General features: G+C 48.9%; 1 protein-coding gene across 1 annotated transcript in view; it reads right to left on the bottom strand.

The window, feature by feature from the left end:
• The window catches only part of SCARF1 (scavenger receptor class F member 1), a 220,976-nt gene extending 210,894 nt beyond the window's left edge, over nt 1-10,082 (bottom strand). The window contains exon 1 of the mRNA XM_069615410.1: nt 9,615-10,082. Coding sequence (XP_069471511.1) covers nt 9,615-9,721 — 107 coding nt within the window. The 5' untranslated portion in view covers nt 9,722-10,082. The remainder of the gene's footprint in view (nt 1-9,614) is intronic.
• Between the last annotated feature and the right edge of the window lie 5,554 nt (nt 10,083-15,636).

Here is a 15,636-nt window from a genome sequence, read left to right as displayed (position 1 = left end):
ACACACATTTTTCAATGGGGAGCGACACAACCCATGTCTTCTAAAGGAAAATTCCAATGCAATCTACGGCATAGAAACATCACAATACCATCCATGATACATGTCATAAGGAGCCCGTCCGTCGGCCGCTGCCTCCTCAGCTGCTACCGAACAGCTAAGGCCCTTGCCCTAATTGACCTACACTACGACCAGTCAGAAGAAATAGAAGGGCTACCACTGCCACACAGACTCATCGGGTCAATAACAGACAAGCCCCTATCGAAAGAAGATCTCAAACGCCAATTCCCCAGGCTATTTGAAGGGGTGGGCATGTTAAAAGACTCATGCATCAAGCTGCACATTGACAACATCAGGCCGGTCCCACAACACCCGCGCAAAGTGGGTTTCCACCTTCAAGAACAAGTATCAAAAGAAATACAACTTCTTCTCTCCAATGATATCATAGAGAAAGCAGATGGACCAACACCATGGGTATCGCCAATAGTCATCGTCCCCAAAGACAATGGTCGACTCCGCATATGCGTTGACATGCGCATCCCGGGCACCGCTATCCAAAGGGAAAGGCACCCGAGCCCAAGCTTGGAAGACATGCTGATCAGGTTAAACCAAGCCAGGTTCTTTTCAAAGCTTGACCTCAACCAAGGATATCATCAACTTGTCCTGGATCCAGAGTCACGGCCCATCACCACATTCGCAACGCACGATGGTTTATTCCGATATAAAAGGTTACATTTTGGCATATCGTCCGCCGCAGAGATCTTTCAAGAGACCATCAGACGGCTCATAGCATCGGAGATGAATGCACTAAACTATAGTGACGACATCTTGATATTCGGGAGAGATCAGGACCAGCACAACAGAGCCCTAAGAACCGTCTGCTCCATCCTACAAGACGCGGGACTGACCCTCAACGAGCCCAAGTGCGACATCAACAAGACAAGCTTAAAATTCTTCGGACACACATTCTCGAGCAGGGGCATAACAGCCAACCCGGACAAAATTAAAGCAATAACCGAACTCCAAGCACCTACGACCACTGCAGAACTACGCTCCCTGTTGGGAATGGCAGGATACTGCGCGCGTTACCTCCCAAACTATGCCTCAATAACTGACCCGCTCCGCAACCTCCTAAAGAAAAATACACCATTCACTTGGGATGCACCTTGCCAGAAAGCGTTCATGGCAATAAAGGAAGGCCTCTCCAACAACCGGCAACTAGCATATTTTCCTCCAGACTGGCATACCATTATTACAGTTGATGCAAGCCCGGTGGGACTAGGAGCCATCCTAGCCCAGACCGACCCCTCGGACAGTACTCATCACGTAATAGTTGCATACGCTAGCCGTGCCCTGTCACACACTGAAAAAGCTTACTCTCAAGCGGAGAGAGAAAGCCTAGCCGCTGTATGGGCATGCGAAAAGTACCACCATTTCATCATCGGTCGGAAATTTACCCTGGTCACGGACCACCAAGCCCTGCTATCAATCTTTGGAAACCCCAGGACGAAAATGCCGCCCCGCATTGAACGGTGGGGGATAAGACTGCAAGAGTACGATTCCTCCATTATCCACAAACCAGGGGGTGGTGCCAATCCAGCTGACTACCTAGCCAGGCTCCCCCCTAAGGGACAAAAAGGACACACTAGAACATGAAGCCACTGAATATATCTCATACCTGTCAGCAAATGCCACGCCACCCACCATCTCCTTAACAACATTTGAGGAAAGAAGCAAAGCAGACCCGACAATCAGAGCCGCTGTCTCTCTCACCCGCTCCAACAAATGGAGAGAGCATCGCACAAGAAAAACGGGAATGGAGGAGGTAGACCAGAAAGAACTTGACCGGCTGTCCAAGATACACGACGAACTCATAGCCACAGACCAAGGACTCCTATTACGGGGGAAGAGACTAGTAGCACCCAGAGACCTGAGAAAGACCCTGGCAACCCTAGCTCATGAAGGCCACAGAGGCATAGACAACACCAAACGATTTCTCAGGAACTACGTCTGGTTCCCATATATGGACGTGATAGTAGAAGACATGCTCAAACACTGCAGACCCTGCCAACTAGCAGCGCAAGGACCGAACCCAAACCCTCTGCAGCTAACAACGCTCCCGACAAGACCTTAGCAAAAAGTTGCAATGGACTTCTATGGACCCCTAGAAGAAGCGGGTTATCTATTAGTGATAATAGATGAGTATTCGAGATTCCCCTTTGTCAAACAAACGATGTCAACATCATTCGAGGAAACCGCACCCATAGTGGACGAACTGTTCAGCGAATGGGGCATCCCCAACGTTGTCAAAACCGACAACGGATCTCCATTCCAAGGAAGGGAATTCGCAAACTTTGCAAGCCACCTAGGATTCCACCACCAAAAGATCACCCCGCTGTGGCCCCAAGCCAACGGGATGGTGGAACGATTTATGGCTACCATCAAACTGACAAGACAAAAGGCAGTGGCGGAGCAGACGCCACATCCGAAGGCCATCTGCAGCATGCTCCGGGGCTATCGGAATACCCAACATGACGCGACAGGAAAGCCACCAGCCGAACTCATGGTGAGATACCAACCCAGAACGCGCATTCCCCGATGGGAGGATTATACACCTGAAGAAGACCTAGCCATCAGAGAACGAGACGCCGAAAAGAAGAGGAAAGCAAAGCAATGGCCCGACACGAGAAGGAGAGCGAAAGAACAACAGCTAGAGATTGGACAAACTGTCCTAGTGCGGCAAAAGCAGCGCAAGAAAACATACACCCGGTACAGTCCCGAGCCGCGAATCATCACGGCCATTAAGGGACCCATGGTCACAGCAACCGGAGACCTAGGAGACATCACCCGCAACTCCTCATTCTTCAAGAAATTGTATCTAGAGGAACCCGAGACACAAGAAACACCTAATGAGAACATTAGTGAGGAGAAGAAACAGAGCCCCCAGTGGAATCAACCGGCGAGAGCCGCGAATCACCAGGGAGACCCCCTTGGACAATAAAGAAGCCAATGAGACTCATCGAACAGATGTACTTGGACTTTCATGTTAAGCACGGGGGAGGTGTTGTATATGGAAAAAGGACATGGCCCTTTAAGAGGACCAAGGCAAGGGGAGCGGGAGGAAAGCGGAAGGGGAGGGGACAAGAGGGAGGAAGGCAGAACGTGGGAGAGTCGAAATAAAGCAAGTTGACAGGACATCAGGCTCCGTATCTTTAATATGGTGTGTGCATGAGTGATGCGCATGGCAGGCCTAACATGCACTCTCCAGCACTCCACACGAGCCTGTGCGCAGGAGCGCGCAGCCCTTAATTTGTATGGGGATGTACAGCAGAATGCGGTGTAAACTACAAGGCCACGAAAAAAGTGAAACCCCAGCAATTAAACAGCAGAGACACATTCCTGCAAACTGCACTCTCTAGCGTGGGCCAATTTCTCAAAATCAACAATAAGGGCCCAACCCTCTCCATGGATAAAATATCCACATATGCTCCCCCGTCCAACTTGCCATATGCGTTCTTCCACAATCGCACACACAATGCGAGTGGTCTATGCTAGTGTTACCCTGCACTGTTCCCTTGTAACGATATTTGCCATTCCTTAAGGGAAACCCATAAGTCTCTGGCTGAAAGCGTTTTAAGTAATTAATCTTTTGTAACGCACTCAATACCAGAGACCACCAGTCTCTAAGCACGGACCGGGATTCAAACCTGTGCTGCTCTGCGTTGTCTTGCTCCCAAGGCAAGCATGTTGCCCCTGTGCTAAATTCCCGGCGTTTCAGCTGAATTTAACGCACCCAAAACTCCACCTCCCCCAACCACACACACCATTTTGCCAAAGCTACCACCTTGACTCACTTGACATCCAGGGCCTCCTTACTTGCGGAATGTTTTAAAACTTTCTTAACTTCTGAGGGACTCCGTTGGCCACATGTGCCGCTGCCCAGGTACAGGTTTGTGGGAACTGCAAACTCTTCATGATCATAGCGCTTTGAGATCATACCAATGATTAAAAAAAGGCGCTATGAAAATGACCCACAACCAAGCATATGACTTAACCAGTTCAACGGGACACCAAATGAAACCCTCCATTTTACTTTACTCCTTGCAAAACCCAATCTCTTGCAGTATGTCATCTTAAGAGTTTTGCATACTGCACTAGTCACCAGTGCAGTGGTCTACAAGGGCCCTGGTTTATCCAGCGATGGCCTACTGTGTCCCCGCCATGTGTACCCCGACCTTGGTCTGCGAGAGAGCAGATGAGGGAACTGGGAAGAAAGGGTTAAATGAACAGCACAGATCTGTGCAGGTAAGAAAGGGAAAGAGGGGTAGGGATGGAGAGTGTGATAGTTGGCATGCCTGTTGAGTCAGTGCAGAGTGATCAAGGTACAGCGCTACTCAGAAATGGGAAACGCTTACACATCTTCTTATATATATATATATATATATAGAAAGGCGAGAATTCCCACCACTCATATCACTCAGGAGTTGGCAGCCTCTTAGAGCAACATCACAATGCATGTACAGATAGAAGAGTAGGAGGTGGCCAGGACACATCCCTGCCTAACCCACTTGAACACCCGAAACCGTGGCTTCACCGCCCCTTCCATATCTCACAGCAGCTAACACACCACTAAGGGCAGGGTGACCAGGAACAAAAAAAAAACGACATGCCATAGATATAGAAGTAGGACTAAAGTAAACACAAATAAAACTGTAGTCATACTTCTATGTTGCTAGCCTGTTACGGGGTGCAGGGAGGGGGTGTGCTCACAGGCACACTCCTCTCATTGGAAGAGTCCCGGGAAAACCTGGACATCTGGTCACAGGTGGTGGGTTAATCCCCTGAGTATCAAGAAGTTTGTACAGGAACGCTCCATGCAATGTGACAAATGTTGATTTGTGTGGATAAAAGCCAAGGAGAAGGTTAATTAGGGATTACATGTCACAGCGGAAAGCACCAGTCCCTAGTTTCCACTACTTGCAATAACCCTGTTTGTGTATTGAAGACGCAGTGCACCGTCCGCATACATTTTGGAGCTTGAATGAAGTAGTGCCATGGGCCGGTAAAAGGCTAGGGTCCTTGAGAACACCCTTTTTTTAAAGTGGGCGTGATTATTTCTCTAGACCAAGACACGCAGTTCAGCGTGCAAGTTCAAAGCGTTACCCAAAAATGGAGCCCACAGCTCAGGACTACATTTGTAAAGATCCTCCAGGATCATATCTGGACGAGGCGGCTTTCCTGATCTTCTGGAGGCTATTTCCAGCTCAGTAATCCGGGCAGGTCTAGCTCAGATTCCATCACAGACGTGAATGAAGCTAGTCTGTCTTCTGTTGCAGTCAGACACACATTCCTAAAGTTCAATTTCCTAACGGATCACATGCACATGTTGCTCCAGCTCCACTTTGCATGCTTGTATTCCACAAGCCCATTTGCCCTACTTGTCATAGGCTTGCGCCATCCTGTCTCCCTGCGTGTGGCAGTCGCATGTGGATCCCTCTGAGAGTCTGACCATTTCCACCAGGTCAGTCTTCGCACCAATCACATACTCCAGTGTATTTGGCCCAGTTAAATAGTCCTCCAAACAGCCCAGATCTCAGCTCTTTCCTGTGTACCTCCAAGCTGGGTTCTCACGCGGGCCCTCGGATGGCAAACAAAGGGCAAACTGGCCCTGCGCAACCTGGTCCGCCACCTTCCCAATATCCTCACATCAGCTACAACACACACACACCCTCATCCCTGCTTGCTGGCAATCAGGCACATTGGAATAACAAAGAGCAGTCTTAGAGCTCACTCACAGGGCCCAGATAAACATTTGTCAGGGGTCCTGGGGGCCAATTTCAATATGTTTTCCCCCCTCCTTGTCTACAGTTAGGGGGGTAGACACAGTATGTGGTACCCTTGGGTTCCTGAACTAAGAATGGATACAACAGACTGCTCTTAAGGGGCAGGCAGCCAGACCGGAACTGAAACAATAAACTGCCACTGAAATGTTAGTAATTGCTCTGTCAGCAAGGTGCTAACATAGATGAAACCAGAGTAAAAAGGCAAAGAGGTGATAACACTACTGGATACTGTGCGCTATCAAAGGGAGTCTATAACCTACTGCAGATCGCACATTTAAAGTCTTCAGTTAAGGTGACAGCAGCCAACAAAGGGCAGCCTGTAACATGCACAGAAGGCAAAGTGCTCATTTAATGCCATGAAAGAAAGATGTCGCTGTGTAGTAGGTCTGCCAAAATAAGGGTTGTTGCTTTCCCCTTTCCCTCCTCCCCCCGCCCCTGAAGCTATTGAACACATACACAGAGCAACCAAATCAAAACACTGTGGGACTTTTAGGCATACAAGGCACTTACAAGGCACTGATATGTTCTAATGTGTCATCCGGACCTGTCCAGCAAAAGGTATGCAGAACCCTAATTTGCGCAATATGGATTGACACGATCAGAAGCGACTTCACAATAAATAGCATTACATGCAGTGACGCCAGTCTTCAGTACTCTAGGACATCATTGGTAACGAAATTAAACAAGTTTTCACATGTAAGCCAATAATGTGCTTTGCAATGTATAAATATTCATTAGTATTAATATGCAACGACTCTATAGTTTAGTAAGCCATGAGGAATATTCATCATAGCAGAAAATGCAAACTAAATCACTTCTAGCGACACCCAATGTCAGCACATTAGGCACAGTGAGATTAAATGATATGCCCAGGATCACACATTTTGTTAAAATGGTGAAATCAGTATTTGCACTTGACTGCATATCACTGTTTTCAGCATAAATTGTTGTGTTGTAATGAATCCCTGTGCCATGGGAAGCCACTTTGCGAGGAACCTGTTCTGTAACAGCACTGATGCCCCCGGGCTTAGGTGCTTTATAAATGTATGAATAAATAAAATAAATCTTCCCAGTGATAGGTCACAAATACTTTTTAAAGTTTGGGTTTCCAAAAACTAAATAAATTTGTTTTTCTAGTAATGCCTTGAAAAGAACACAAATCACATAAGAAACCAACCTGACATTATACACATTGTTATAGAACTAGGTCAGGCAAAAAGACATGTATAGCTTTATTTTCACCACCTTGAATGCATAATTGCAGTAGCAGCCTGCACAGGAATGTGGCCCTAAAAACAATATAATTTGGTTCATAAAAATATATTCACAGTGACAGAGAATTCAATGTAAGGTAATCTGCTTGAGCCCTTATTTTATACAGCAAGCAGCATATTACCTCCCACCCACTTATTATCACCCACCAATCACACCTTTTAAGCAACAACAGTCCTTACCCTAGTGCCCCTGTGTCTGGGTCCTCAACCTCTAATAGGTTTATTGAAATGAGGTTGACACAAAGCTAAACCTGGGGGTTCTGTGGGAGCAGAGGGAAAGGTGCTGTGCTTACCTGCACTTTTAACTGTCACACAAAAAGCGTGAGCTGGGAAGAATTTGGACAGCTGATCCTGCTCCAGAGGAGAAAAGTGAGGGCTTATTTCTGTCCCAAACTGGCTCTGTGCGAGACACGGCACATGAAATTGTGACAGTCCAGCAAAATGTGGGTTGGTTGGCCACCCTACACACACAGCCCCGTTCCCAGACTTTGGGTTTCATCTGGGCTTGTTTAGCTGCCTACTGATATAAGGTGAGCATGGAGAACTCGCACAAAGGGGCTTTTCGTCAGCCATGTGTGGATGGATCTCTTTGGCCCATTTCAATACAACCTTATCTAAGTGGCTGCATTCTAATTGTTTCCCTGTTCATTTATCTATTGCAGTTGTGACTGGGTATAGGTGGGCAGCTAGGGCAAGCACCTGCCCACCTCACATCACAAATATGCTCCTCTTTTACTCCTTTCCCTCCTGTTTCCTTTTTCTCACAAACAGCAGTTTTCTGCCCCCTCTTTTTTCCTTACTAGCAATTTCCTCTCTTCTATCCCACTCTTTCCTGCTCTTTTTTATCACTATGTTGCCCCCTGTCCTTGCTACATTTCCTTTTCCCTCCTGCCTTTTCCTTTCTCCATTTCTGCCAAAAGTTCTTTGTTATAAAGATCCTGCTCTCTTCCTCATTCTGCTATTTGCATACTCACCTGCCTTCCTTCACTCCATTTCTCTCTCCCTCGTTTACCCACGTACTCCATTTGCCTTTGCATTACTGCATCCCCGCTCCCTATTCTTCACTCACTTCCCTCTCTTCTCTCCTGCCCACCCACACTCTTCATTTCTCTCTGCCTCTTTAGACTTCCATTATTCTCCATCCTCCTTACACTCCTGAATGCCCGGCTCTATATTTCCCTCCCTTTAATCCTCTTTACCCTGCATTTCCCCTCACTCGTGTGCCTCATTAACTACTGCCCCATTCTACTGCCCTCGTTCATTCTCTGTACCCATTCACCCTTTACCCTCACCTGGCTCTGTTCAATCACCTTATGTCCCGTCTTCACTCACTTACATTCGTTCCATCAAGCTTCAGCCCTCCTTCTCTCTCCTGTCTATTAGTGTCCATGTTACCTGCACCGTCTCTACTTGTCTCCCTCACTATCCTGCCCTTATTCCCTCTCCATTTCTATTCACTGCCCTGCAGCAGGGCCCTGTGCATCTGGAGGAGATTTGGGGGTAGTGGGTTGGAGTTAAGGGGTATTTCAAGTGCCACAAGCAGCACCCACCCAAAAGGTAACCCCTGGTATGTTTTGAGATTAAAAGGTGAACGCTTTTAAGTCTCTGATCTTCATGACATTTCAGGTGTGTGAGGTAAAAACACTGGGGGCGTGCAAAAAAATGGTTCTGCATTCTGTAGGAACGATCCCGCGATATCACTCTCTGTAATGTCCCTCCCCTTGCCCATGTTATTGCCTTGCACCCTTTAATTTCCAAAATTACCTTCAGGCTTCATCATTCAATATTACCACCATTGACGGCAAAACCTGGCGAGGGGGCCCAGCTGTCTCTAGAGTCAGATCTCCAAGCACAGACAACATAACTTTAAAAATGTTTAGCATTTGTCCATGAAGTTCATTATTGTGCAACTCTGCCCACTCTAGGCTTCGTCCCCATGGCCCGCCCACCTGGGGCCCTCCGTCATTTTTGCACACAGGGCCCTTTGCCTTAAATCTGCCACAGCTCACGACCATCACAGGCACAGCTGGACATGTTCCCTGCCACCATGGTTATAGCTCATGTACCAGGACCCATATCACAGAAATCCAGATTCCTATACACAGATATAGTGCTTGCCAGGCCATGTGATGTTCCCTGTTACCACGCAAGCCCCTGCAGACACGGTTCGGGTTAAAACCCCACCTTCTTCCAGGCCAGGCTCCGTCATGTCCACGTTCTCCGTGAGACCACGTTGTGGGACGCAGACACATTACTTCAGACCATGATCCAACTCTCCTACTCACAGCACACGGGTGTCCCGTCAGAGGCACACTTTCTTCCAGAACATGCTCTGCGTTTCAGACACACCCTGCTCCAGGCCATGTTGGTTCCTTTTCAGGGAACACTCTCTCTCCCGCAAGCCATGTGGCAGGTCACAAACGCACCTTCTGCCATGACCCCCCAACCCCCTCCAGCCGCCTCTCCCAGGCGCGCGCTGCTCCCCCCTCAGGCGCCGTACCTGTCGACGAGACACACGTTCTTCCCGCGGGGATCCAGCCCCTGCGCGGACCCGTCCAGCTCCGACCCGAGGCCCAGCAGCACCAGTAGCGCGGCCGGCAGCACCATCGCCTCCTGCTGGGGCTCGCTGGACGTTGAAGCCCATGGAGGAAGGCCAGCTTTCCCTCTTCCTCCTCCTCAGCCGGGTCGCCTCCGGTGTCTCTGCTCAGCAGCCTTCCATCTCTCTTGCCTCACGTTGCCCACCCCCTCAAACTGTCTCGCACTTACAACACTCCTCTCCTGCCCCACACTACTTTTACTTCACTACGCACATCCACACCTTTCCCTTTGTTCCACCTATGTCCCTCTCTTGTCCATCCTCCATGTCCCCCCCCTAGTGTCTTGATTTCGTCCCTCCTTTTCTGCCTTCTCTCCCGCCTTTCTCCCGCTCGTCTCTCACTAGGCCCGTCACGCTGCGTGTGTGTCGCCCTCTCCCTCGTCTCAGTTCCTTTCCTTTCTTGCTTTTTCCTGAGGAAATGAAAGGCGGCAACAGAAACAATTCGTGCAACCTCAGCCCCGGGAGCGACAGATTCTGCATCACCAAGGGGGCGGGGGTGCCCGCAGTGTACTACTCTGTGTAGAGAGCCAGAGGGGCAAACTAACACCACGCCCAGGCAGGGCCCAAACAAGCAGTGGCTACTGCACATTAACCATTGTGTCCCACAGCTCCAGTGAAGCCATTTCTGCAATGGGGGTCCAGTCCACCTCTTTCGGCTTATTGCTGACGTATTCACGGCCTAGTCTCGGTGCGCCTATGATTATCCCCAGAGCAGGCCATATTCTTGGATAGGAGCAAGAGCCGTTCCGGTGGCGTTCTCTTGCAACATATAGTCCTGGCTTTGGAGGCCCAGTTACTTGCACCAGGCTCATGTGCTGGAGAACCAAGACACAGCTCCCAGTCCATTCCTTTTCCAATCATCAACAGCTTTTCTTCCTAACACTATATATGATAATGTTTGCATCAGGAACAAAAATGTTTGTTTTTATCTTTGTACAAAAAAACATCAAACTCAAGAGGACCGCGCTTTAAAAAAGCAGCTGCTGTCACGCTTTGGGCAACGATGCCACTCTGGGGCTGCATTAAAATCGTTTGTGGCAGTGCACAATTGCATCATGCAAAAATGTATTGGAATAATACAGATTAGCACTGGCGCAAAAGGTTCAGAATTACAGGGGAGTACTGCAGACACCTGGTCACGTTTTATGTTGAACTACATCTAAAAGCAAACGTCCCACTAAAACGTCATCATAATAGCTTAAAAGCAGGCATGGCCTCGTTCCTGTACTGCCCTGTGCAAAGCGCTGTGTACTGCCCAATTCTGGGCACTGTGTGCAGGAATCAATCTGGGGGTCGCCAAAAACCTCTTGAGTGTTGAGATGGAATAGCTGGGCAGACACCAAGCTGACCAGCATTTAGATTTTAGTAGAAACTAGAGCCCCTTGCCTTTTTAAAATGGGGGAAGGATCGTTGCTTTTCATGGAGAAAGAAGTTAATTCACCGACATTGGGGGGAAACTGATGGAGCTGGACTACTGAGATGGTGGCGCGTGCCTATGCCTTTACTCGAGACCCCTGAAATGAGTTGGGTGTCTGCAATCGCAGACACCATTTTATGCAGGATTAGTAAGAGCCGCTGCAGCGCACTTATGGCATGGACCAAGTAGCAGAGCTGGGCCCCAACCCAAGGCCTCCAGGAGGAAGGGGAAATCGTCCACACACCGCGGTATCCCCCTGCTCGCCCCCCACCCCGAGAAGGCAGCGAGGAAGGAAGCAGCTTTTTCCTGCACTAAAAGGGTCAGGACATCCCTTCCTGGCTCTGGCGCAGAAGTCGGGCGGCAGGGGACTGAGGTGGGTTTTTGGGGGCTGGAGCTTTGTGTACATTGTCCAACCGCACCGACCAGCAGAGAGGCCTGCCAAGGGCCTTTACCCTCCCTCCACAAAAGCACACCTATAAGCAGTGAGTCGTGTGGCCGAGGCTTACTTTACACAGGCCCACGCGCCAGTAGAGGTAGAGACGCTCCCCAGAGACTGACTCGCGGCTCTACTGCACGCACTGACCATTGAGGGGAGCTCTGCCATCGGCCTCGGTGTTTCTCTGTGAAGACCGCCGCCAGATGAAATGAGCCAGCCCCGGACTCTGCTCACCTCCCTACAGAGCCGCCGAAAGGCAGGGACCCCGCTCCTAGCATCGCTGCTATGCTGTGCACACTTAAAAAGAGACAACCTACTGGAGGCTGGTTAATTTGGGAGAAATAGAAAGGAAAGCAAATAGTTCATGTAACTCAAAGAGCATGACGCTCACAGAAAGTAGCATGGGCGTAATTTTAGGGCGTGCTCCCCAAATTTTGTGGCACACCATTTTGTCCCACTCGTTTGACAGAGACCCCTTTCATTTAGATGTGATGTCATGTCCCTCCCCCCACATTTTCAGAAAAGTTACGCCACAGAAAGTAAGACCAACAGAGAACTATGTGACTGGGGAGAAGGGGGAGGCAGGGTACGTGTAATAGAAATGGGATAGATTCAGGCTCCGGCACAAGGGTCATTTTTTGTACCTTAACAGATATGAGCCCTGACCCTCTAAAAGCATATATTGGCGAGCACCTGCGCTTATTTTTTTCCGTTTAAAGCACTGGTTATAGTGACGTCTTCTGTACATGGGAACCATGACAACGGCTCTGTAGTGTGCCACACACGCCCCGCCTCGCAGGAAAGCTCCAGCAATTTTAATTTATTTGAGGTTTTTGGTGCATGCTGCAGGCCATACAGCGACTGCTTTCGCGAGTGTTCATGGAATGAGATGGGGAAGGAACAGGACATAACGTCAAGGATGGGCTTTAAGTGGGCCATGGCTAATCAGGGCTCAGCCCTGGCAGTGTCCAAATATTGACACGGATCTGACTTCCCGCGCCATGATTTATTCCCCGCAGTAATGCAAATGAGGGCCAGCGCTGCTTTCAGCCGCGTTAAGAATTAAAAAAAATGTCACGTTTTCAAACACTGAAAAGAAATTAAACCAGAAAACTTCGTTTGATTTTTTTTTATTTATAGCACGTATTAAAGAATTGTCATTACAATGATTTTAATTTGTAAGAATCATTGAATTGTTTGAAAAGAACTGTGGGACTGCTTGGCCACTAACCTATTTTGAGTTGATGTTCCATTTGATAGTTCAATATATTTATTTTGGTCAATATTTTTACACGCATTCATTATATTTTAATACATTGTTGAAAGTAAAATGTACTCCTTTTCATCATATATATGAAAACTTGATTGGCACTGTTGGGTCACACCTTTAGTTGCGTAGCCCAGTCCTTTAAGTGGGCCGGGGATGAGCCCCGGCAGTCTCCAGAAAGGGCTCCCGATCCAGGAACCTGCTTGGGCCGACCCCTGACTAGCCTCAGCCATGCCGACACCTGAGGCAGGGCAACCCGTGTAGCGGCTGCACGGTTACACGAGCTGCCTGCAGTTGTGAGCACTTCGGGTTAGAACAAAAGAAAAAGGCAGAAAAAGCAAAAAGTAATTTTTGTTTTTCGGTCCAAAAAATTAGGTCATTTCTCCATTCGTTTTTCTTCTTCTTTGAAATGTTCATGGAGAGCCGTGGTTAAAGCGTTGCACCACGCGGCTCCTTGAATGAAAAGGCTGCGTGTGAGCTGCTGCGTGTGAGCTGGAGCACACGGGTGTCACACCCTTGGTGCATCCAGCCACTTCTTTTGCTTAAAATGAGGGGCTGGGCGCATCAAAGGTAATAGTGCCAGTGCGCCCCAGCTCTATGTCTTTTAGTAGTCTCCCCTTAGGTGAGGGGGCTCTCGATAGGGGACATAGCCCAGGTACACCCATACTTAGGCCACACCCTAACAAGACATTACAATTTGTAATCCCACTTAAAGCACTCCATAGGTCACACCTCTTTTAAAGGTTTATTATATACTTGGGAAGTGAAGCTGCACGGGAACCTTTTTAGGACCCGCCCCCAAATATTGCATCACAACACTTTGGCGCCCCCCTTGATTTCTTATCCCACTTAAAGCACTGGCCTCTACCAATTAAACTTGAAGTGGACTGATTGCGATACCGTCACGCTTTGCAGCACAGACCGCATTCAAACAGGAATATTTTGGGTGATGATGTCAACTTTAGGGAAGCTGGTGCGGGGTCGGGGGGCGGCAGAGAGACTTTCCTTTCTCTGCTATCAGGTAACCAGCACCTTTTGGGTACCGGGCCTGGCACCTAGAAGACTGGTAGCATATGAACAATGATAGCGCAACGCTCCTTTGTAGTCAGACGTTTCCTGCAGCCAATGTCTCCATAACAGGGCCGTCTCAGCTCGGGCATGGCCCCCGCGAAAAACAAAGTTTGGCACTCCCTGCCCCCATGAAGGTGCGGCCAGTGTTAGCACAGGGGCTTTTCACTTTAATGGGGAGGTGACAGCCCCTAGCTTGGGAGGGCTTAAGCCTCCCACTTTGAGGAGGTTGCAGGAAGAAGGCTGCACTCTGCCTTGATGTCTGAGTGTTAAGCCCTGGGCTCCGATGGGAAAGGGGCGCTACCAAGATGCTGTCAGATTTCTCATCACTTGGGAGAGCCGTCCCCTTACATTCAAACATTCATTAACGTAGCAACAAACATACAGAGGACAAAAGCTCACCCAGGCGTTATTGATATACCCTATGACGAGCTTTCAAAACTGTCATCCAGCCACCCACCTCTCACTACGCCACCCCCCCCCTCCAAACCCTCAAAAAATGTGGGCTGGCTCCACCACCACGCCTGCCCAGGGAAGCTCTTGAAAGCTCCTTCAGGCTAGCATGGCAGCAGTGTCCGATGTAAAAGAAAAGCTCCCAGCAGTTTATTTCTTGGGTTTCACCCCGCTGGAGGCCCGGCTCCTATATCCCCCTGGCTACACCAGCCCGGCTTCTTGGTAGCTGTGGTGTAGCGGGCAGGTTGGATCTTATGACGTTGCAGTGAACCCACTTCAAACACCACGTGTGAGGCATGCACGCAAAAGGCCTTAACCTCACGAATTCTATCAACACTTTCACAGCCCTTGGGGCACACGTGTGTGTCTGTGTATATCAGTGGTCGAAATAAGCGGGAGCGGTGTTCCGCTGCTTTTATTTCTTACTGTTAACTGCTCCATTACTTTTTGCAACCATTGTCACCATTCGGGAACTGTCCTTTGTGACGTTAAAGCACGCTTCTCCACTTTACCATCGGATGTCAGTTAAAAATGTGTTGCACGTTGCCCCCTTCCTTCCTACTCTGTCCCCCACCGGAGTCACAGTTCTACTACTTTTTTTGGTACCCTTCTATCACTGGTGTATATATGTTAAAAAAGAATAATTCTGCTTTCAGGTGAACAGGTATTATAAACCCTTTTTAAATCCACCATAATCGAACCTGGGCCCTGCAGGGAATGCTCTAGTGCGACACCTTGCCGAGCTATTTTGCAGGCGTTGGTTTATTTCAATAGACTGCTTGGGACATTGAGTCCACTCCCAATACACCACATAGCCCAGCTCCCTCAGTGATCAGCGCTGGTCTCTTGCGTTTAAGCATAATTGTACAGTCTTACAACAGAACAATGTGGGAGGGTGTTGTGGTGGAAAAGCAGGACTCCGGTATGGTGCTTCGGGGGTGAGGGGGCGCGTGAGGGGGGTGCATGGTATCAATGGGGAGTGAGTGGAGGGCGTGAGGTACAGAAAAGCATATGGTTCCACTATTACTTTTTGTACACGTTGATCCCCCCCACGCCCCTTGCCTGCAGGAAGTCCAGGTTTCTCCCCTCCTGACAATGTTTAATTACAACGGTTAAACAGAGGAGGTCAACCTTGAAGAATAAGGTTCAAGCCCCTCTCCTCTCCAATGCTAATGCATAACATTTATGCACTTGGAAACAATCGCTCCAGGGTGTTGCACGCTAAGAAAATCTAGTCTCTAGGACGCACTGCGATTGCTCTCTCCTTCTCACACTTTTCTCAAGT

Source organism: Ambystoma mexicanum, chromosome 9 (genome assembly GCF_040938575.1).
Source record: "Ambystoma mexicanum isolate Mex_15411 chromosome 9, UKY_AmexF1_1, whole genome shotgun sequence".
In the NCBI taxonomy this organism is placed as follows: Eukaryota; Metazoa; Chordata; class Amphibia; order Caudata; family Ambystomatidae; genus Ambystoma; species Ambystoma mexicanum.
The sequence above is the reverse complement of the archived record's forward strand: the minus strand, read 5'-3'. Positions and strand labels throughout refer to the sequence as shown.